At 36.0% G+C, this 20156-nt stretch overlaps 6 protein-coding genes across 9 annotated transcripts in view; all 6 read left to right on the forward strand.

Moving 5' to 3' along the window:
• LOC104736093 overlaps nt 1–1233 on the forward strand; it is a 1955-nt gene extending 722 nt beyond the window's left edge. Inside the window, exons 2-3 of one of the 2 annotated variants that reach the window (XM_010456019.2) lie at nt 185–364; nt 812–1233. In XM_010456019.2, the coding sequence (XP_010454321.1) occupies nt 210–364; nt 812–968 (312 nt within the window). In that variant the 5' untranslated portion in view covers nt 185–209 and the 3' untranslated portion in view covers nt 969–1233. The remainder of the gene's footprint in view (nt 1–184; nt 365–811) is intronic. The other variant, XM_010456020.2, reaches the window with a different exon arrangement.
• On the forward strand, nt 4086–5822 carry LOC104736095. Of its 2 annotated transcripts, XM_010456022.1 has the most exons (4): nt 4086–4789; nt 4910–5082; nt 5197–5356; nt 5718–5822. In XM_010456022.1, exons 1-3 carry the CDS (start codon nt 4205–4207, stop codon nt 5345–5347), a joined length of 909 nt encoding a protein of 302 aa, XP_010454324.1. In that variant the 5' UTR covers nt 4086–4204; the 3' UTR covers nt 5348–5356; nt 5718–5822. The 2 variants fall into 2 exon arrangements, with proteins under 2 accessions (XP_010454324.1, XP_010454323.1); XM_010456021.2 differs by lacking the exon at nt 5718–5822 and having other exon boundaries at nt 5197–5573.
• LOC104736096 (nuclear pore complex protein NUP1) lies at nt 6935–12180 on the forward strand. Its single transcript, XM_010456023.2, has 8 exons — nt 6935–7313; nt 7808–7866; nt 8422–8585; nt 8829–9036; nt 9330–9650; nt 9733–9816; nt 10649–11278; nt 11477–12180. Exons 1-8 carry the CDS (start codon nt 7025–7027, stop codon nt 11990–11992), a joined length of 2271 nt encoding a protein of 756 aa, XP_010454325.1. The 5' UTR covers nt 6935–7024; the 3' UTR covers nt 11993–12180.
• LOC104736097 (zinc finger CCHC domain-containing protein 9-like) lies at nt 12270–14658 on the forward strand. The gene is made up of 8 exons (XM_010456024.2): nt 12270–12635; nt 12757–12812; nt 12900–13062; nt 13144–13232; nt 13319–13451; nt 13548–13640; nt 13720–13822; nt 14129–14658. The coding sequence occupies exons 1-8, from the start codon at nt 12459–12461 to the stop codon at nt 14533–14535; spliced, it is 1221 nt and encodes a 406-aa protein (XP_010454326.1). The 5' UTR covers nt 12270–12458; the 3' UTR covers nt 14536–14658.
• LOC104736098 (blue copper protein-like) lies at nt 15326–16515 on the forward strand. Its single transcript, XM_010456025.1, has 2 exons — nt 15326–15646; nt 15886–16515. Exons 1-2 carry the CDS (start codon nt 15469–15471, stop codon nt 16332–16334), a joined length of 627 nt encoding a protein of 208 aa, XP_010454327.1. The 5' UTR covers nt 15326–15468; the 3' UTR covers nt 16335–16515.
• The window catches only part of LOC104736099 (floral homeotic protein PISTILLATA-like), a 3762-nt gene continuing 1392 nt past the window's right edge, over nt 17787–20156 (forward strand). Inside the window, exons 1-6 of one of the 2 annotated variants that reach the window (XM_010456027.2) lie at nt 17787–18349; nt 19341–19402; nt 19499–19598; nt 19702–19731; nt 19830–19874; nt 20013–20156. In XM_010456027.2, coding sequence (XP_010454329.1) covers nt 18095–18349; nt 19341–19402; nt 19499–19598; nt 19702–19731; nt 19830–19874; nt 20013–20147 — 627 coding nt within the window. In that variant the 5' untranslated portion in view covers nt 17787–18094 and the 3' untranslated portion in view covers nt 20148–20156. The remainder of the gene's footprint in view (nt 18350–19340; nt 19403–19498; nt 19599–19701; nt 19732–19829; nt 19875–20012) is intronic. The other variant, XM_010456026.2, reaches the window with a different exon arrangement.

Below are 20156 nucleotides of genomic sequence, written 5' to 3' on the forward strand. Positions count from 1 at the left end.
ATTATCGGATTAAACCAAGAATTGCAATTTCGGAATAATTTTGGGTAGATTAGTAGAAATGAGATGTTTAGAGGGTTAAAATCTTTAGTTTTGAATCTCAAAACTGAATACTTTTAAGAGTTTTCCTCTTTTCATTTTTTCACTAAATGAGTTTTTTTTGTGTTGCTGCAATATTTATTGATAGGTTGTGAATTGCAGAGTGAAGAGCAATGAAGGTGAGATCATCTGTGAAGAAGATGTGTGAGTTTTGTAAAACAGTGAAACGCCGTGGACGTGTCTATATTATCTGTTCTTCCAATCCTAAGCACAAGCAAAGACAGGGATTCAGCTCCTTTGCTTTTGAAGGAATTACACCTTCCCCATTGTAAGTAAATCTTTGTATGCTATGTTTTTCGCTTTTGAGTAATTAGGTGTCTCTTTGGAATTCTTGATGGGTTTAATACAGTGTGTATGTCGTTCTTGAAAGATGGGTACAAAGCTAGTTAAGAGCCAAAGCTTTCCTTTCATTTTGACCATTGTAAATCACTTAATGCCTGAAATTGTTTCTTACTCAATGGAAACTGAGTAGCTAGTATGAGAAATTTTATGTTTGCTAAAGACTTTAATATTTTTTTTTTGGATGGATTTCGTTGATTCAGAGTCTGTTAAACAGTTGCCAAAATGCAATTTTGCTTACGAAAATATATTCATTCGAGGTTTCACTATAATGGAACATTACAAAGAAGCATGAATCATATGCATTGTTTTGCTTTGCAGAGTTGATGTAACAAGAAACTTACTAAATAAAAGTATTATGTGATTATAAAAACAGGTTTTCTGAGACGATTGCTAATCAGGAGGTGGTGAGGCTTCCTGGTCAGGGCGTATCAGCCGGTCTGGCAGCACTTTTGCACAAAAGGCCTATGCCAGCTGCGGTTTTTGGATGGAGGGCAGGTCTTTCATCCATTCTCTTCAAACAAGGGAATTAGAATGTTAACCAGCATTTTCTTCTTCTGTTGTAATCCCAGTTTCTTCCAATTTCTGGTATGGTGAAACATTATTGTATTGTATATCTCAATACTGTTAGTTTGGTCAGTCATAGGCTCGTTCTAGACCCACTTGATTGTACCTGAACAAAGAGATATATTATGACACACTGCACTATTTGATTTTAGGGCGTTCTATGGAGCGTATATTGCTCCAACTTTTATTGAACGAGGGGGATTTAAATAAGAGTTTTTTTCGACTGGACAACTCTTGTTGACTTGTACACTATTCGAAGTAAAAAAAACTCCTCCTACAACACTTGCATAAGGTTTGATGGATTTGTATAGATAGAGGTATCCTTAATTGTTGTTTCAATGGCAACGAATCACAAGTGCTTTATTTTAGGAAATATGTAGACTCGTTCCGAACCACCGAACTAGACTTTTAAGTGAAAATGAATGGTGAATGGTGGCAGTTGAATATGTAATTATGTGGCTGAATTGTATTCACCACGAACCGAACCTAGTAGTTTGAACTATGTTGTCATTTGCGCATATGTTTATAATGATATTCAATAAAATGAGGCTGCATAATGCACACCCACTAGATGCGAATCAAAAACAAAGAGGTACATAGATGAAGAAGAGAGACGAAGACTTCTCAACGACAAGGACCCCTTCTCTTTCTTCTCCACCGTTGAGCACTCCGCTCGTTGGTCCTACACATCTCCAATTTTTGGACAGTTCTACTTTTGGAGATAAAACTTCTTTTATTACTTTTTGTTTTAGTTTCCCTCCTCAGTCATATCGTTAACAGCTTGACTCCAAGAAAAAAAAAAACTCACCTCACCAATAATTGAAATGCCTTTTCGTAATTTCTAGTATTGTATTATTGAGCTGCAATTTTAACCAATTGATATCGAGAGAGAAGGATCGTAGTTGTGTTTCTTTCGCAGGAAACAAAAAATACGAAAGTGATAATTAAACAGGATAATTTTTCAAAGGTTCAGGATATCGTACCAATTAAAATTAACATGATCTTAATAGCTTTCATATGTTAGTTGGACCATGTGACGTAAAGCTCACGGTTGGTCTTCTTTCATAATAGAGTTCTTTGAATTCTAGTTTAAATGTTAAGATTACAGCTCTTCTTGCAACCCTACTTTCATAATCTTAACTTCTTCTTTTTTTTTTTTCTTAAATTGAGAGTTTCGGATTTATAAATATATAAATTTTTGATTAATTATATAGTTAAATTGACAAGTGACACTTCTTCGCATTAAAAAAGAAAAGGTATGGTTCTCAAGTATACAAAAATATTAAAACAATAGACATATATAAAATGTTTTTAAGGTTAGTAAGGTATATTGTTTTTTTTTGGTATCAATCTTAAGTATCTATAAAACTTTTGTCACAGATTACAAAGAATATAAATAACGGAGTAAACCAAAAGTTAAAAGAGAAAAACAAAAACTACAACACAATACAACAATGAAACACAAGAAGAAAAAAAACCAACGAGCAGAGTACATAAATTACGTTTACAAATAATTATATTTATTTCTTTAAACCAACACTTTTTGGTAACTTAAATTAAGTTGTACTATTTACTAATATTACTTTACATCAAAGTGTACTACAGTAAAACCTCTATAAATTAATACTCTATAAATTAATAAACACTATAAATTAATAAATTTTGCTGGTCCCAAGTCGGGTCAGTGTAAAAATTAACAATATTCGATAAGATAATAAGATAATAATTTTTTCGAAATCTCCTTATAAAATATAGTCCCAATAATATCATAAATTAATAATTATGTAAATTTATATATATATATATATATATATATATACTGATATAATAGTGTATGTTTCTCCTAAAGCTCAATTCTATAGAACAATTGTAATGTTGTATTTTCAACCTATAATGATATCTCTAAAATATTTTATAACATGTCATACAAATAATTAAATTTAAAGTTTTAATTTTTAGATATGCATCATTTACAATTTGATAATTTGACAGATTATTAAAATAGGAGAATTGATATTATTATTCATAGATTTGAATTTATGTGTCTCATGTGTATAAGTCAATTTGTCTATAATATTTGTAATTTATTGTAAATAATGCTTTCTAAATATTACAAGTTCAATTCCCTAAACCATAAAATTTATAACATCCGAAAGTTTAATCTTATTTTGCTATAGTTGTTCCAATTCATAATTTTTTAAAAAATAAACAATTAAAAATATATCTATAAATTAATATCACTATAAGTTAATAAAATGTCTTAGTCTCAACATTATTAATTTATAGAGGTTTAACTGTAATTAAGAAATCAGTATCACAGACCAAAAAACAAAAATTGGCCAATGTTATATCAACTTAGAATGGGACCCCAAAAGAATCGAAGATAGAAATAATAATGGGCAAAAATCGTCGATTAGCTTTTGTGAGAGCCACATGGAATCGTATAAACTGTACTATCAAAAGGGGTGACCCACCCCCACCCCAATTGATTCTCATATTTATTCATATATTTCCAATTCATTTTATTTATAAAACAATTAGTATATTTCCTTTTCAAAAAAAAAAGAAAAAAACAATAATTTGTATCTTTTGCGATAAAACATATAACATAACGTTGTGAAAATAAACGAATCTACCGTACATCTGTAGATGCATTTCAATAATTTTGTCACGTGTCATTGTTAAAGATATTGGCCGTGAACCAATTTATTTAGGTGACACTGCCGTCCACTTGCATGCAGTTCCGCGGAACTTCCCGAAACAAAAATATCAAAACAGTCTTTAAGTGTGTTAAGTTGGTGCCGCGTTGATTCGTTTGCACGAGAGTTTAGCTCTCAAATCGTCCTCTACAACTACCAAACAGAGCACGAATATACACGCACACCAATCGTACAAAAGCAAAGTCAAATTAAAAATCATTTTAGTTGCACAACTTGTGGAGAATAATAAGGTTAGGAGAAAAAAAATATATATATATATATATTTTAGTTAACCAATTTAATTAAACATCCACCACGTGATCAAAAACTAATCGACGGCTGAGATTGAGTTTCGCCCCCTCTCTGTATATAAAAAAGCATCGTCTTCACTACTTCTCATCCCCCAGCTCACACACACCCATAAACCTGGAAAACAACAAATCTCGATCTCTTCTTCTTCTTCTACGTTCAACAAGAATCTCAAAAACTCAGATCAAGAAGAGATGCTGCTACGAAGCGCTTCAACGCCACTTCTCAACTCCTTGGTTCATGTCTCGAGTCCAAGGGAATCACCGATCGAAGCAGCGGAATCTGTTCATCAGATTCAGCGTCACAGATCCATAACACTCTCTGCGTCTTCTTCCTCTTCTTGTTGTTACAGCCCGATGTCTGCACACTCTAGCGACGAATCTGCTAGGAGGATGAAAAGACCGGCGTCGGAGAGCGATCTACGACATTTGACATCGCCGAAACCGCCGGTGAGTAGTAAGTTTTTGACCGGCGGTGGTGCTCTGATGGAGGATACGGAAGAAGGTATCGGATTTGGTCTTGGTCTTGGCCTTATACGTACGTCGTCTTACGATGGTGATTTGGGGATGAGTTGGGCTTTGGAGGAAGATACTGAGGTTGCTGGTGGTGGTGGTGGTGGGATGTTTCACGGCGGAGGTAAAGGGAGGAGTGGTGGTAGATCTGATGGTCGTGGTGGTGATGGAGGAGATGATAACACAGATGTTCACTATCGTAAGATGATTGAAGCGAATCCTGGGAATGGGATCTTTCTAAGCAATTACGCTAAATTCTTGAAGGAGGTACAGTTTTATGAATAAAGTTTCACTCTTTTGTCTTTCTTAGATCTGAATTGAATTGGATCTTTGATTTTGGGGATTGTTAATTGAGATATGTGTGTGTCATTGAATGATTTGAAACAGGTTCGAAAAGATTACTTGAAAGCAGAGGAGTATTGTGGGAGAGCGATTCTGGTGAGTCCTAATGATGGTAATGTTCTAGCCATGTACGCTGAGTTGGTTTGGAAGATTCATAAGGATTCATCTCGTGCTGAGACTTACTTCAATCAAGCTGTAGCAGCTGCTCCTGAGGACTGGTAAAGCAAGATTCAAACTTTATCAAGCTCTCTTCTTGTTGGGGCTTTAGTAAGTTACTGTGTGGCTTTTGTGCTTAAGTTCTGACTAACGTTACTTGTTGTTGTTATCTACAGTTATGTACAAGCTTCGTATGCTCGATTTCTTTGGGATGCTGAAGAGGAAGAAGAAGAGGAGAAGGAAGAGAGACATGATGAAGAACTTGAGCATCAAACTTCTCGCATGAGTTTCTTCACCGGATCTTCTCCAATCACGGCCATGTCTTAAACTCTCGTGGTCGGCATTACCAATCCAGTCCTTTTAATAGATTTAGAGAAACGTGTTACCGTCTACGATCTTATCTAACCCTTTTGTTTAATGTGAATTCTTTAATCAAGTCTCTATGGGGGGTGTCTCGATGCTTGGTGTTCAAAATTGGTCTCAGTTGTAGTAATACCGCTGGAAGTAAAATAAGATATGGAATCAAAAGTTTTGCTTTTTTGATGGATGTAAATCGTGAGTTGTTTTCCTCATTAACTTGCCTATGGTGGAGACACATAACGAAGTTAGGCTATATATCTATTTTTAGATGAGACTGACGGGTCTAGAACTAAGCCTNGGATCTTCTCCAATCACGGCCATGTCTTAAACTCTCGTGGTCGGCATTACCAATCCAGTCCTTTTAATAGATTTAGAGAAACGTGGTACCGTCTACGATCTTATCTAACCCTTTTGTTTAATGTGAATTCTTTAATCAAGTCTCTATGGGGGGTGTCTCGATGCTTGGTGTTCAAAATTGGTCTCAGTTGTAGTAATACCGCTGGCAGTAAAATAAGAAGATATGGAATAAAAAGTTTTGCTTTTTTGATGGATGTAAATCGTGAGTTCTATTCTTCAATAACTTGCCTATGGAGGAGACACATAACGAAGTTAGGCTATATATCTATTTTTAGATGAGACTGATCGGTCTAGAATTAAGTCTGCACACACCAAACCTATTACAAATAGAGATTGGAGAACAACCCATGAAGACGACTTGCTGCTAGTTTTGTTCTTATGCTGATGCAGGTGCCATTTCGATGCCATTAGCCATTAGTGAGGCTGATAGTGGTCGTCAGGAGAACGACTGGCACCTCTTGTTAAGACCTATTTGGGTCAGTCCAGTCATGTCGAGCAAAGACAATCGAATAGAAGTCTCGTAACATTAAAAAGTCCATTAAGAGTATGCTCAGCCAGAGATACAAGGGCAGTGAGTGACAGCCCACGAGACCTGAAGTTTTGTAGACTGTGATCAGCAGAATAGGGTACTTAACTCTACAGAAGCAAAATCCCTTTAGCTGCCAACCATGGTGTTTAATACATCCTAAACCGCCTCGATCTTGAGACTAAATCGTGCAGTACCTTTCCCACTAGCAAGTACAGTATACGAGCAATCACACAAACCCAATACTAAAATGTGTTCTAATTTTTAAACTACAGTAAAATAATATGCTAGTAAGCAAAATAATTTTTTAAGAAATTAGTGTTACAAAAAAAACAAAAAAACTCTAAAGTGACATATAATTAACCAACAAAATCCTAAATCCTAAATAAAATATTTCTTTTATACGTTAGAGATTGTTATTTAGGCTGTGTTTAGACTAAAATCCTAAATACAAAAATCATGGTTATTTTTTTGTCCAATTTTCCTATAAACTAATTTGTTTTATTCTGTTTTTTTTTTTCTGGATTATTTGGAAAACATGTTAACAAAAATAATTTTCAAAGATAAAAATGTTTTTTAAAAAACACCCACACATGAACAACACAACAAACAACTCTTTGACTTTAAAATAGCGCAACTACACTTTTACGAATATATTTTTTTCGGGATACCAACAGAGAGAGAGAACTCAAAATATATTTTTCCTATAAGAGAGTGGTAAAAAAATTTGAGAAAAGGAACACTGAAACAAAAGAGAGTTCATGGAAGGAGAAGCGTCGTTCTCCGCGGCGGCGGCGGCGGCGACGTCGAGCTATCCGACGGGAGGTGCTGGTGGCAAATTGACGCGGCAACCCGCGAGGAGGCATGCGGCGACGCCGTATTCTCGACCACCACAGAACCAGATACAACGGAGGCCGTGGATCTCGAGAATCGTCGATCCTGCTTATCGGATTATCTCCGGCGGCGCTACGAGGATTCTTCCCTACTTCTTCTCGAAAGCCACCTCCGCTCCTGCTCTTACCGCTCCAGACGATCAAGATCAACATCAAGGTTTTTTCCGCTCTTTCTAGCCTCCGTTTAAAGGCTTTTATGCCGGGAAAAATTTATCAGTTTTGGGAGTTGATTAATTTGATTTACCTCCATCCATGGTTGTATCTGTTTTTATTAGAATCCCTTTGGTTATGAGTATCTAGGGTTTGTTGAAATTGTTTTGATCCTGTAAATTAGAAGAAGGTTATATTGGTTTTGATTGAAGTGGAATTTTATAGAAGTAAGGCTTTTCTGATTGCGGTTTGTTAGTATTAGCCTCTGTTTATCTCTTGCTAGTGAGACAACTTTGATATTGACTACATGTATGTTTTAGTGTTACTAAATTGCTCCTAGTGTCAAGTGAGTGATAGATTTAGTCCTTGGGCAACTGTTATTTCATCGTTTGAGGATGTATTTACAATTTAGTCCACAGAGATGAGTTATGTTGTCTAGTATCGGCTAATGGATTTCATTCCAGCTGTCATGGTTTAACATTTGGCCTTTCTTTCTACTAGATAAGTTGCAGAATGATGATACACAGGAGAATGATCCGATTACAACCACAAGTTCAAATGTAAGCGTCTTTCATCTCCTCCTCCTCTCTTTTCTTAAACTTAATTGGGGAACTTACTGCTTTAACTAAGCTGATTTCTTTTGAACTTGTTAATGTGTTTTCTTGTGGTCTTTTTTCATGTGCTATATTATCAATCGCTTTTGCAATAAGGGCCACCATATAAAAGCATTCTTTATCATACTGAAGTTTTATTCAAATGAGTTTTTGGTATCTTTGACAGTTTACGGTTAGGCGACTTTTCGTTAATTTCTCAATTGATTCTACACTGAGATCTCAAAGTGAGCAAGGTTTCATTTTTTTCTTATCGGGATGTTTTCTATTGCATCTGATTTAGTAGAATAAAGAATGTGTTACCAAAGAAAACAGTCATGAATTTTTTTTCCTCTTTGTGAAATTGTAGTAATATAATAAAAGTATAAGACAGATTTATGTATAACATTAAAAAGATGTAATCTTACTGTTTTGTGCTCTACTTCATTTGATACCTGCTTTTGTGATTTACAATAGCTAAAACACACCATTTTCTCGCTTTAAATGATTCGGGAAACTGTGCAGAAACTAGAGTCATCGTCATTTGAAAAGGGAGGACCTAGCGGTACAGCAAACGTGAACGAAGGAAATTTCAGTATCAGTGCACAGATAAGAGGGGAAACAGCTATAAATGATACCGTTGCAATCTCGGAGCTTGAAAGGCTAATGGAAGGGAAATCGTTTTCACTGTATGTTATTATGTGTATTCATTCATTGCATAATTGCATTCAAATGATGTTTGATGGAAATTTCTTTCCTTTTGATTGTTATTTTGTTAATGCTTCTTAGTCATGTCTCGGTCATTAGTATCTTATTTGCTGCCAGCTTGAATTTCATGGCCTTTGTGTTATCTTTTTTTTTTACAGTTCTAATTTTTTTTTTTTTTTTTACGTAGACCACTTTTACACTGACATCTTTTAATTTTCATCCAGGGCTGAAACTGATCGTCTCATAGAGATAATTACTTCAAGGGCTATTGATCTACCTGATGTTAAGAGAGACGAGAGAACTTTGGAGATTTCTTTGAGAGAGGGAGCCAAGAAAAATATGAGTTTCTTAGATAAGAGAAAAGAGCCAATTGGGGGCAGGGATGCAAATAGTGAACTATGGACTACACCAACCCCACTTCCTAAGTCAATTGTGAGTTGCTTGCTATCCAGCCTTTTTTTGTTAGGATGTTCTGATGACACTAGCATAGTAGCATTTATACATGAGTTGCCGGAAACTTCTAGAAGTGTAGTTTGCAGATTTTATGAGTAGTTTGAGGTTGGACTGTTTGTGAAAAGTTATTAAGAAATAGGTAAACAGAAAGAGCTATTTAGTTTCATATATTTGGTTCATCAAAGAGTTGGTGTCTCTTTCTTCTCTGGTCGTTATTTCTTCAATTAATGTTTTAGTTTTCTCACCTTTTTCGCATTTACTTTTTCTTATAGATTTTTGACAGAGACAAACAGATACAAGATGAAGCTGGTCTTTCACCTGCAGAACTTGCTAAGGCATACATGGGAGGCCAGACATCATTAAGTAGCTCCCAAAGTTTTGTAGCAAGAAATGAAAAGGATTGTTTTGATACGGGTATGCTTGTCGGAAAATCATCGCTTGCATCACCATCAAGCAAGCCTTCTGCTTGTTGGCCTGGTATTAAGTCAACTGAGCAATCTGGTTTCGCAACTCCTCAACGAGAAAGCTTTGGGCTTCAAAATTTTCCAAGGACCCCATATTCTAGAACCATCCTTTCAAATTCGAAGTCAAAGGTGTGTGGAGGTTTTACTTTATACTTTTTTGGTCAAAAATCTTTGGTATATTTGAGGTGTTTCATTCTTTTATTTTGCCCAGTTGATGCAATTGCAGAACGATAGTAGCAAGCGCCTAAGCAACCTCCAGTCTCCCTCTCAAAGTGTGCAGACAAGATATGGCCAGGTATCTATCTCTTTATGCTCTATAATTCTGATTCCTATAAGAGTTATAACATAGTGTGCTTACTATTTACATTTGTAAACTTTAAGACAAGCTTAAAGAAACTATGGTACTTTTCCTGGTCATTTTCACTTCCAGACTCCTTAAATAGATGTTTTGGGTGGCTTTTTTCTAACACGTCGTTCTTAACTTTGATGCTTGATGATTTTGAATTGTCCTGGAGCTTTTTTTATGGGACTTCAGAAGGGATAAGAAGTCTACAGTACTAAACATTCCCACTTTCTAGAGTATATATCTAGCTATGTCTAATGTTATCTATTTTTACCCAAAAACAAATCCGATGTCATCTATTAACTTGCAAGTGCCAACCCTTCTTGACTTTGATCAGCGAATAGGCAGTCAATTTATCGAATAGAAGAATCATATAATTTTTGTTTCATTTAGGTCCCAATGAGATATTCTCTATGAAAAATTAGTTCCACCTTTACTTTTTGAGCTGGTGTTAGGAAATCTACCTAAGATGGAATGTTATGCAAAGGGACTGTAGTGGTTACTTGATTGGTTCAAAGTACCGTTTCTGTCACTAGATTGATGAAATTGATTTATTATGGCTTAAATAGTGTTTGACTGGTTATCTAATGTATACTTAAAGAATGTGAAATGAAAGGGTGGTTGATCATAGTGTCGATTCTCTAGGTCTTTTTACCTTTTGCAAAACTTGGATTTAAATTAGAGTCATCATTATGCCACTTTTTGAATCTTACCTGGGTTTCTTCTATATGCTGAATCCTATTTCCTCAGTTGAAACTGATAAACCACTTTCTAATGTGTACAGCTTAGCAAGGGAAGAGATGGTGGACTTTTTGGACCCAGTAGAAGATCTCGCCAGAGCACCACGCCATCCATTGTGTCTCCTTATTCACGACCTTCACGTGGTTCATCTCGTTTTGAAAATTCTGATATCATAAAGAGCTCTGAAACAGGGGAATCAGATTACCTATCGAGGTCCCAGACAACAACTTATGGTAAGCATAAAGAGTCAGAAGTTGTTGGTACCCCGACTGTGCCTCCACATTCTAGTCAGATTGCTAGGAAAATATTGGATAAGGTTGTACGGTCCCAGTCCAACCCGAGAGGTAAATCTGCTGAGCTAAAGCTTGCCACTTCGTGGAGATATCCACAGTCTTCGAAAACCGTTGAACAAAGCAGCTCAAAGGACAATAATGTGAAAAAGGATGGCTCAGCTAAATTGAATGAAGATGTGCAGAACATTTTCTCTCAGTCGTTCTTTGTGCTTAAACCTCCTGCAACTAGCACTGCTGACACCCAAAATGGAATGACCAAGACCGCTCCAGCGTCAAATGGAATATTCAGTGGAACTCAAGAAGCAGGTAGCAGTGGTACCGCAGTCCAATATGAGTTAGGGAACCCTAAGGGTTCTCTTTCCAGAAGCACACATGGAGAGGTATTTTGAGCACTTGATTCTTTTCTTTATCTTAACGCATATTGCATCAAGGTTTAGGGTGTTAAGGTTTTGGTTTCTTTGCTGCTTTTATCTCTTACAAGCTTCATGAGTTAATACATCTTTTGTGACTTTAAAAACAACCGAGATCTCTGCGGAAAGTGATAAACTTCTAACAGTTTGAATTTTTTGTTCTTGTAGAAAATTAATGTCACTTCTTCTCAGGACGCAGCAAAAGCTGTTCCCTATTCTTTTGGAGGCGAACCTGCAAATCTCTACAAACCACCATCTCATTCACTGGGAAATAATAAACCTGTACTTCCATCGATCTCAATAGCCAAGCCATTCCAAAAATGGGCAGTCCCTTCGGGTACCAACGCTGGCTTCACATTCCCTGTCTCTTCATCTGAAGGAGCAACATCATCCGAGCCCACAACTCCATCAATCATGCCATTCACAACAAGCCCAGTTCCAAGTGGTGGTATTGCCGTAACAAGTCATCATGGAGCAATAAAGGATGATGAGATTCCTCAATATAGTTTCAACAGTAAGAGAAGGGATAATAAGTCGCCGCTGGTCTTTGACTTTCCTTCTGGGAGCGAAGAGGTGTTAAATGAGGAGGATAATGCAAGTTTAGGTATCGAATACACATTTGGGTCTGAAAAGACGGAGAGAATACCGTTCGGCTCAGCAGGAAGTGATGGTGTTTGCTGTTAACAAACAAGGACGATGGTCTCTTGTTTCTTGTAACTTTTCCAATCTCTTAGTTTTACTTTTTTTTTTTTTTTTCCTTATTGTGAGAGTAGAATTTTTTTACCTAGAATCATGTGTTTTGATTTTATATTCATTTTGAGATGATTGTTTTTTTTGTATCTGATTTTTTAATCATCAATCAGGATTGTTCACCTATACGATCAAAATAAAATTAAAAAGGTCGATTATATAGAATCATGTGTTTAAATTTTGCAACTCTCTGGGTTCAATTAGAGAGAGTGGAAAAAACATGTGCCACGTAAGTATCGTCCCCGCGTATTAGCCACAATTTCGAAGGCACAGCAAGTTAAAGAAAGATTCTCTTTGCCCAGACGAACGCTCGTGTGTGTGTGTGTGTGTGTGTGTGTGGTGGGTGTTACTGATCTTCCTTGATAAGTTTTTTTAACCACAGGGGGTTTGTTATCTCCTCATGTGCTCGATTCATGCTAGATTTCAGGTTTCTCAGCCACAATGGAACAGAAAGAAGAACACCCGATCTCTATTTCTACTCAATCCCAACTCAAAATTCGCCTTCTTTCCTCGCGCGGTTTCTTCTTCTTCTTCGGACAACAACGATGGTTCAGTTTCATCTTCCAGACAAAACAGTGTATTATATCACTACTACTACTACTATCTATGTCTATCTCTTACAAATCGTATACCATTCTCCACTCTTTGTACTCACATTGATGGGATTTTTCCTTTTTTTTATGCCCTGCTTTGAACAGCGACAGATAGGTTATGATCCTTCAGAGGAACTGTTTGGTGTTGATTTCAAGCCCAGGTAAGAGTTTCCAACACTTGAAAGTGAATTCACCCGTAAGGTCTCTTGTGAGAATACGATCAATTTGGTGATGGTTGGTTTATTCAGGATCATATCTGGTGATTCCCGCGAACCAAGGTCATGGTTTGGTCCAAACGGTCAGTACATTAGAGAGCTTCCATGTCCAACTTGTAGAGGAAGAGGTTATACTTCATGCTCAAATTGCGGAATCGATAGGTCTAGATTGGACTGCCCTCAATGCAAAGGAAAGGTACTTCAAAAAGCGTTTTGTGAGAGACTTCAAACTCTTGCGTTACAATGTTATTGAACTTTGCTCTAAAATTTTGTGTAGGGCATAATGACTTGTCTCAGATGTTTGGGAGATTGTGTCATATGGGAAGAATCCATCGATGAACGACCTTGGGAGAAAGCTAGATCCAGGTAATGTTATTCTAGACTACTAAATCTCATTTTTGTTCATTCTTTGACTACTAAATCTCTTCTCTCTTTTTCTTTTTCTGCCACAGTTCTCCATTTAGAGTAAAGGAGGATGATGAGGTTGATAATCTAGAGATAAAGTTCAATAAAAGGAGAAAATCGAAGCGGATTTACCAGTCACCGACTCCTGAAGTTGGACAAAAGATCAGCCGATCTCTTAAAGTTAGTCTTATTCATGTATTCCTCCTCTTCATGAAATCATCATACCCTATCCATGGTGTATTGTTATAGTCAAGTCTAAATATGGTTTTATTATAGAGTCTCAATGCCAAGACTGGACTTTTTAGTAAGCGAATGAAGATTATACATCGTGATCCTGTCCTTCATGCTCAAAGGGTAGCTGCAATTAAGGTCTGTCATAAATTCCATTTTTGTTTTGCAACTTTTGGTTTTGTTTACTTGAATCTGCTTAGTGTTATTTGTGCTCTAGAAAGCTAAAGGAACACCAGCTGCTAGAAAGCATGCATCAGAATCTATGAAATCTTTCTTCAGTAACCCCGAAAACCGAGAACAGAGAAGCTTATCCATGAAAGGTAAATATCAGTTCTTAGTAGAAATTCAGAGTTTAGCTCAGTTTAGTACTCTTTTTCGTTCTGCAACTTTCTCTGCTTACATTCTCTAATTAATGTGGTACGAATTAGGTTGAGACTTTGTTACTTAAGGTAGCAATAGTATATATCTTTGGATATCATTGGCGCTTACACTGTTAATGTGAGATACCATGTTGTTTCAGAGAGAAACTGTAGATATATATAGGTTTTGATTTTCCTTTTATGGTGACAGTTTCTTGTGCAAGTGCAAGCCAGGAAATGGTAAAAATTCATTTTGTGTTGTTTCAGGAATTAAATTTTACTGCAAGAAATGCGGACAGGAAGGCCATAGAAGCCATTACTGTCCAGAACTGGGCACTGATGCGGACAAAAGAATTAGATGTAGGCTTTGCGGTGATAAAGGTCATAACCGAAGAACCTGTCCTAAGTCGAAACCAAAGGTCACTAAAGGCATTTCCACAAGGTATCACAAATGTGGAATATGCGGTGAGAGCGGTCACAACAGCAGAACATGCCAGAAACTGACCAGAGTGAAACTCAGTGGCCGTGTTGGCGATTCTGAGGAAGATGGTGTTGGTAAAGTCAGAGGAGGCTATGCTTGTGGGTTCTGCAAGAAAAAGGGACATAATGTAAGAACTTGTCCAAGAAAACAAGTTTCAGACAGTGATTCTTGTTTAGAGCAAGAAGGTTCTTGAATCTTGATCATGTGTCTTTGGATTGGTTAGGCTTTTGTTTTACTCTTGAAACAGAAATAACCAATCTCACACTGCTTATAGGCCCTTCTTAGAATCGGATTAATCAATCACTTTGGTCCTTGATCGGTTTTTGGCCAATTTTTCAAAACTCAACAAGTCTGACGCGACTTTGACCCCTTTTGGTTTCGGTTTATGACCGCATTCGTAATTCTTTTGGGTTGATTTTTATTGAGCACGACCAGAGTTGGTGCCAACGGACCCACGCAAAGAAAGAGGGATCGTTCATTGACAATATCGACCCTAGAAATTTCTTAAATGTTATCCATGTATAACAAATTGCCTAGATGGCTAGATGTCGACGTACATTAACACGTACCTAATAGTTCAGCCATATCCATTGACATTTAACTCTCTTGTTTCTTTCAAACATTATTAGTATCCTTACTATTCAACGATGCCCTTTACCACCACCGTGTTAACTGTTATTATTAGAATTTTATTTTTAATGTGAACACTAAAATATCGAAGGCTAATAATTTAATCACGTTTTTTTTTTAACTTGATTAAAATTTTATTATGGACTATTTTTTTTAACACGCGCTAAAAATAACAATTGTGGACAAAAAAAAAAAACCTTAGCAGGCAAAGATTGACTGACCAAAAGGGATAAAATCTAAAGTTGAATAATTCAAAGACACACCACGTAACGCGTCTTCGCGTATCTTTCGTAATTGACCCCTTGTGAACAACCTCTCCTTTATTGTCCTATAAATAGTTTGCAAGACTTTTTTGAAACCATTACAAACACACACAAAAATCAAAAGGGTCATTTAAAATTTTTTAAAGAGACGACATACAGATATAGTTTAAATCGACCAAGAAACGATTAAAGGGGTGACCTGAGTCCTTTCAACACAAAAAAAAAAAAACAAAATGGCCGGAGTTTTCAAAACGGTTACGTTTTTGGTTTTGGCTTTTGCTGCCGTTGCTGTATTCGCTGAGACGGAGGACCACGATGTTGGTGGTGATACCGAGTGGACGAGACCTATGGACCTCGACTTCTATACTACCTGGGCGGCCGGTAAAACTTTCAAAGTAGGCGACGAGCTCGGTGAGTTTTCTATTTCTTTGTTTCTGTAACTGTCGATTTTTCCGATCATGTCGGTGATGTTACTTCTTTGGTTCTATATATATAATTTTGAGCATATTTGAACTACATAAAAAAAAAAGATCAATTAAGTTTCCACCGACTGATGTTGATAGTGTATATTCAATCATTGGCTACGCGCAAGAGATCATAGTTTGTTAAAAAACTAATGATATTATAACTTTTTGATATTTTTATTACAGAATTTAATTTCGCTCCTGAAAGGCACGATGTGGCAGTTGTAACAAAAGATGCATATGATAACTGCGACAAAGAGAAACCCACAAGCGTCATGACCGTTCCTCCGGTCAAAATCAGGCTAAACACCACTGGACCACAATACTTTATCTGCACCGTCAGTGACCATTGCCGCTTTGGTCAAAAACTCTCTATCAATGTAGTTGCTGCTGGTGCTACAGGAGGAGGTGTTACTCCAGCTCCAGGTGCTCGTGGCGGTGCTTCTCCTGCACCAGCTGGGGCAACCCCAGGTGCCGGAGGAGCCACCACTCCCCCCACTGCTGGCGGGACCACAACACCTTCCGGCTCTAGCGGAACCACCACTACTCCAGCTGCTGGAAATGCCGCCGCTTCTTCTTTAGGAGGTGCTACTTTCTTGGTCGCTTTTGTTTCCGCTGTTGTTGCTCTCTTTTGAGTTCACACACTTGAAACTTTTTAGTTAATCAATATGTGTTTGTTTTATACCTTATACTCTCCTTAATTCTATTACAGTCATGTACGTATTTTTATTCTTTTTGAGAGAATAAAGACTTGTTTTCAAGTCATTATATAAACGTCTTATACTCTGTGATTAGTATGAGTTCGATATGTGATTATTCTGTTGCCAAAAAAAAAAAAAAAGAAGAAGTGGTTTTCCACATCATTGAGATGACTTCTATATATTATTACCACATTTCATAAAACTTTTCCATCTTCTTGATCCAGTTTGTCTAGTTTTCATGTATGATCTCAGACAAAATTTGCCTTCACAATACTTAAATCACTCACGAATTAATCCCAAACATGAACCGAAGTTAGAAATATATAAAGACACATATGTTAATCTAATTCAATACCAATATGGTGTTTTTGTTTCGGTGTAGCTAGGGAGACGTTTCTCACCTATATTCACAGTTTTAATATAGTATGTCCGTACGTTCTAAGTAGTAAGTACGACATACGACCACAAACTTCCACAATAATTCGACACGTGTCTGATTGACGTGAATTTAGAAAAACCATACACTTGTTTAGTTGTTTTGTAGTCTTTGTTTTGGTCAAAACACTTAGCTTGTTTTGTTTTCAACAACATGATGCATGTCATTTTCCCCTTAATATAATGTGTAAGCATGATAAGTTCCAGTGGTTATACCAAAGTCTTCGGCAATTACACTGTTCCTTTTTTTTTTTCAATAATTTAAGTTGTTTGATTTTTATAGTGTAGCTACGATATTCGATAAGACCTATATATGACATAGAGTTCCTGAAATAGCAAGTCTTGGCTTTACCAAAGTAAGAACCTGTAGAAAAATAAAGGTGGTTCTAAAATCTACAGAGAGATCTTGTTGGTTTAAAACTATAAAAAGATTCAAAACTCCGGTGCTAATTTAATTTAATTTTGTTGGTTGACGGGTTAATTCAATTTCTAGATAGACGAAATGAGAAGTTTATGTGCAGAATGATTTTATAGTAGCTTAATTATTAATTATATGATGTCACACAATTGTACTTTTGATTTTGTCACTGAATACCCATCGGAACTCTTTTAAATCTCAAATCTAATTATATATATAAGTGTAAAGCAAAGTTTGATCACATTTCATATGTAATTAATATTTGATATTTTTAGACATATAATAATAGTTTTTTCTCAAACTAATCTCAATCTACAGTTCATTGAAGAAAACATTGTATGGAAGAGACCATAGGTTAATCAAGCGACACTTTAATCTATCAAGAGAAAGACAGATAATCAAATCAAATGAAAGCAAATAAACATCAATCACATGCAAAGAGTGTTCATTAAGCAAATTAGCTAATTTTCTTTTAAATTTATTTTATTATGTTACTTCATTTTTTTTAAAGAAAATATTTTTGGTAGTGTAAAAAATAAGAGAGAATAGAGTTGGCTATGACTATGTGTAATAAGAGAAACAAAAACAAGCCTTCCATGACTGTGCCATTAAGAAAGTAGCTTTGTTTTCAATCCCAAACTGTCAAAGTCTCTCTTCACCTCTCAAGATTAATCAAACATTTATCTCTCTCTCTCTCTCTCTCATCAATGTTGCTTTAAAGCCAATGCTCCTCTTCTTGTTCTTCATATAAACCACATATCCTCTCCTCCACATCTTAACAATTTCATACCAAAACCCTAAAATTGAGAAAGAGTACTGAGAGAGAGAGAGAGAGAGAAAGATGGGTAGAGGAAAGATAGAGATAAAGAGGATAGAAAACCCAAACAACAGGGTGGTGACGTTCTCAAAGAGGAGGACTGGGTTGGTCAAGAAGGCTAAAGAGATCACAGTTCTTTGCGATGCAAAAGTTGCTCTCATAATCTTTGCGAGTAATGGTAAGATGACTGATTATTGCTGTCCTTCCATGGATCTTGGTGCTATGCTGGACCAATATCAGAAGTTATCTGGCAAGAAACTATGGGATGCTAAGCATGAGGTACTAGCTCTCTCTCTCTATCTCTCTCTCTCTCTTTATAATCTATAGTTTATTTGTCTCAAATAATATTCCATGGCCAAAATCATGAAATGGGTTTTCTATTTCTTTGCCAAAAACATGTCAAAAGACCCTTGAATTTTTAACCCTAGATGCAGATCTACTATTAGCTAGTGTTTTGTCTCAAAAACAAATATTCTGAGCTAGATATAATATATCATCATGAAATGAGTTATTTAATTTTCTTTTCCTAAAAATATGTCAAAGGAGAAAAACCTCGAACCCTAGATGCAGATCTACAAAGGTTTCTTTGTGTGTGTAGCCTTCCAAACTTCTTCATTGATTTTCTTGTACTCCACAAGACATGGAACCACAAAACATGGAAGTTATTCTTTTCTTTTGTTCGTGCTTTATTTGTAAGATCTTCAATATATACTACAGATCTAGAGTACATCTAATCATGTATTACACCAACTGTGTTTTCATATATTAAACATTTAAACGAGTTAGATTCAATTTTTAGGTTATTGAGAGAAAATCTGGGATGTGATATAAATGAGAATATTTGAACAGTTTACTGATTTTACATTGTGCGTGACTTTCAAAACTAATTGAAAACTGGGAAAATATACTTTCGATAATTAAAAATTAATTTTAATTCAGATATTATTATATTAATTCTGACAATCATAGGTTAAGCTCTAACAAATGAGATATATCTCTATAGAGTAATAAGCATACAGAGGGCTGTATACCATTTATGTGTATGCATAGAAAGATGTCAATATATATATGTGTGTTACTGTTCTATATGTTCTGCATGAAACATGAACAGAGAGAGACGAGACTTTTCATTATTAATCAGATCTGTTTCTTAAATTTGTTTAGCATATAGACAAGTTTTTTTTTTTTTTTTTTCTGTGATGTAAATTCTTAAAATCTACTAAATGCTCATCTAATACATATATATATGCTGAATAACATTGGTCTCCAGAACCTCAGCAATGAGATTGATAGGATAAAAAAAGAGAACGATAGCTTACAACTGGAGCTCAGGTCAGTCGATCACCCTTCAGTACAGTGCCATATCTTTACGGAGGTATCTTGATAGAAGTAATCTTGCTAAGTACTGAATATAAATTGTGAATACAGGCATTTGAAGGGGGAAGACATACAGTCTCTCAACTTAAAAAACCTGATGGCTGTAGAGCACGCCATTGAACACGGCCTCGACAAAGTCCGAGACCACCAGGCATGTGTACATAGATCTCTACGTTCATTCATTCATACACATGTATATATGTATAAATACATTCAAACATTTAACTCTTATTTGGTCTGCTTAATTGTCACAGTCGGAGATCGTCATGACAAAGAGAAGAACTGTGAGCATAATATAACAATTCATATTGTTTACTACTTAGCTTTCGGACTGAAATATGTATAAATGATTACATCATTTTTTTTATTTTATTTTGTACAGGAGAAGATGATTGTAGAGGAGAATCGGCAACTCCATTTCCAGCTGGTACGTATGTAAATTAATATAAGGCTTTTGCGTATGATATTTGGTTTGAAACTATTAGTACGTATGTTTGTGTTTTGAGAAATATGGATATATATATATATATATATATATATATATATGGCATTTTGGAAATTGCAGCAACAACAGGAGATGGCTATAGCTAGCAACGCAAGAGGAATGATGATGAGAGATCATGATGGGCAATTTGGATATAGAGTGCAGCCGATCCAGCCAAATCTTCAGGAAAAGATTATGTCCTTGGTCATCGATTGATCATCGAGA

The sequence above is a fragment of the Camelina sativa genome, chromosome 13 (assembly GCF_000633955.1).
Source record: "Camelina sativa cultivar DH55 chromosome 13, Cs, whole genome shotgun sequence".
In the NCBI taxonomy this organism is placed as follows: Eukaryota; Viridiplantae; Streptophyta; class Magnoliopsida; order Brassicales; family Brassicaceae; genus Camelina; species Camelina sativa.

Excerpts from the sequence above, each read along its gene's own strand:
- LOC104736098 (XM_010456025.1), top strand. The coding sequence starts at position 15,469 with ATGGCCGGAGTTTTCAAAACGGTTACGTTTTTGGTTTTGGCTTTTGCT. Across the intron at positions 15,647-15,885 it reads CAAAGTAGGCGACGAGCTCG|AATTTAATTTCGCTCCTGAA; the intron begins GTGAGTTTTCTA and ends TTTTTATTACAG.
- LOC104736097 (XM_010456024.2), top strand. The coding sequence starts at position 12,459 with ATGTGCTCGATTCATGCTAGATTTCAGGTTTCTCAGCCACAATGGAAC. Across the intron at positions 13,063-13,143 it reads GCCCTCAATGCAAAGGAAAG|GGCATAATGACTTGTCTCAG; the intron begins GTACTTCAAAAA and ends AATTTTGTGTAG. Across the intron at positions 13,641-13,719 it reads AAAGGGTAGCTGCAATTAAG|AAAGCTAAAGGAACACCAGC; the intron begins GTCTGTCATAAA and ends TTTGTGCTCTAG.
- LOC104736096 (XM_010456023.2), top strand. The coding sequence starts at position 7,025 with ATGGAAGGAGAAGCGTCGTTCTCCGCGGCGGCGGCGGCGGCGACGTCG. Across the intron at positions 8,586-8,828 it reads GAAGGGAAATCGTTTTCACT|GGCTGAAACTGATCGTCTCA; the intron begins GTATGTTATTAT and ends ATTTTCATCCAG. Across the intron at positions 9,817-10,648 it reads TGCAGACAAGATATGGCCAG|CTTAGCAAGGGAAGAGATGG; the intron begins GTATCTATCTCT and ends TAATGTGTACAG.
- LOC104736095 (XM_010456022.1), top strand. The coding sequence starts at position 4,205 with ATGCTGCTACGAAGCGCTTCAACGCCACTTCTCAACTCCTTGGTTCAT. Across the intron at positions 4,790-4,909 it reads ACGCTAAATTCTTGAAGGAG|GTTCGAAAAGATTACTTGAA; the intron begins GTACAGTTTTAT and ends GATTTGAAACAG. Across the intron at positions 5,083-5,196 it reads GCAGCTGCTCCTGAGGACTG|TTATGTACAAGCTTCGTATG; the intron begins GTAAAGCAAGAT and ends TGTTATCTACAG.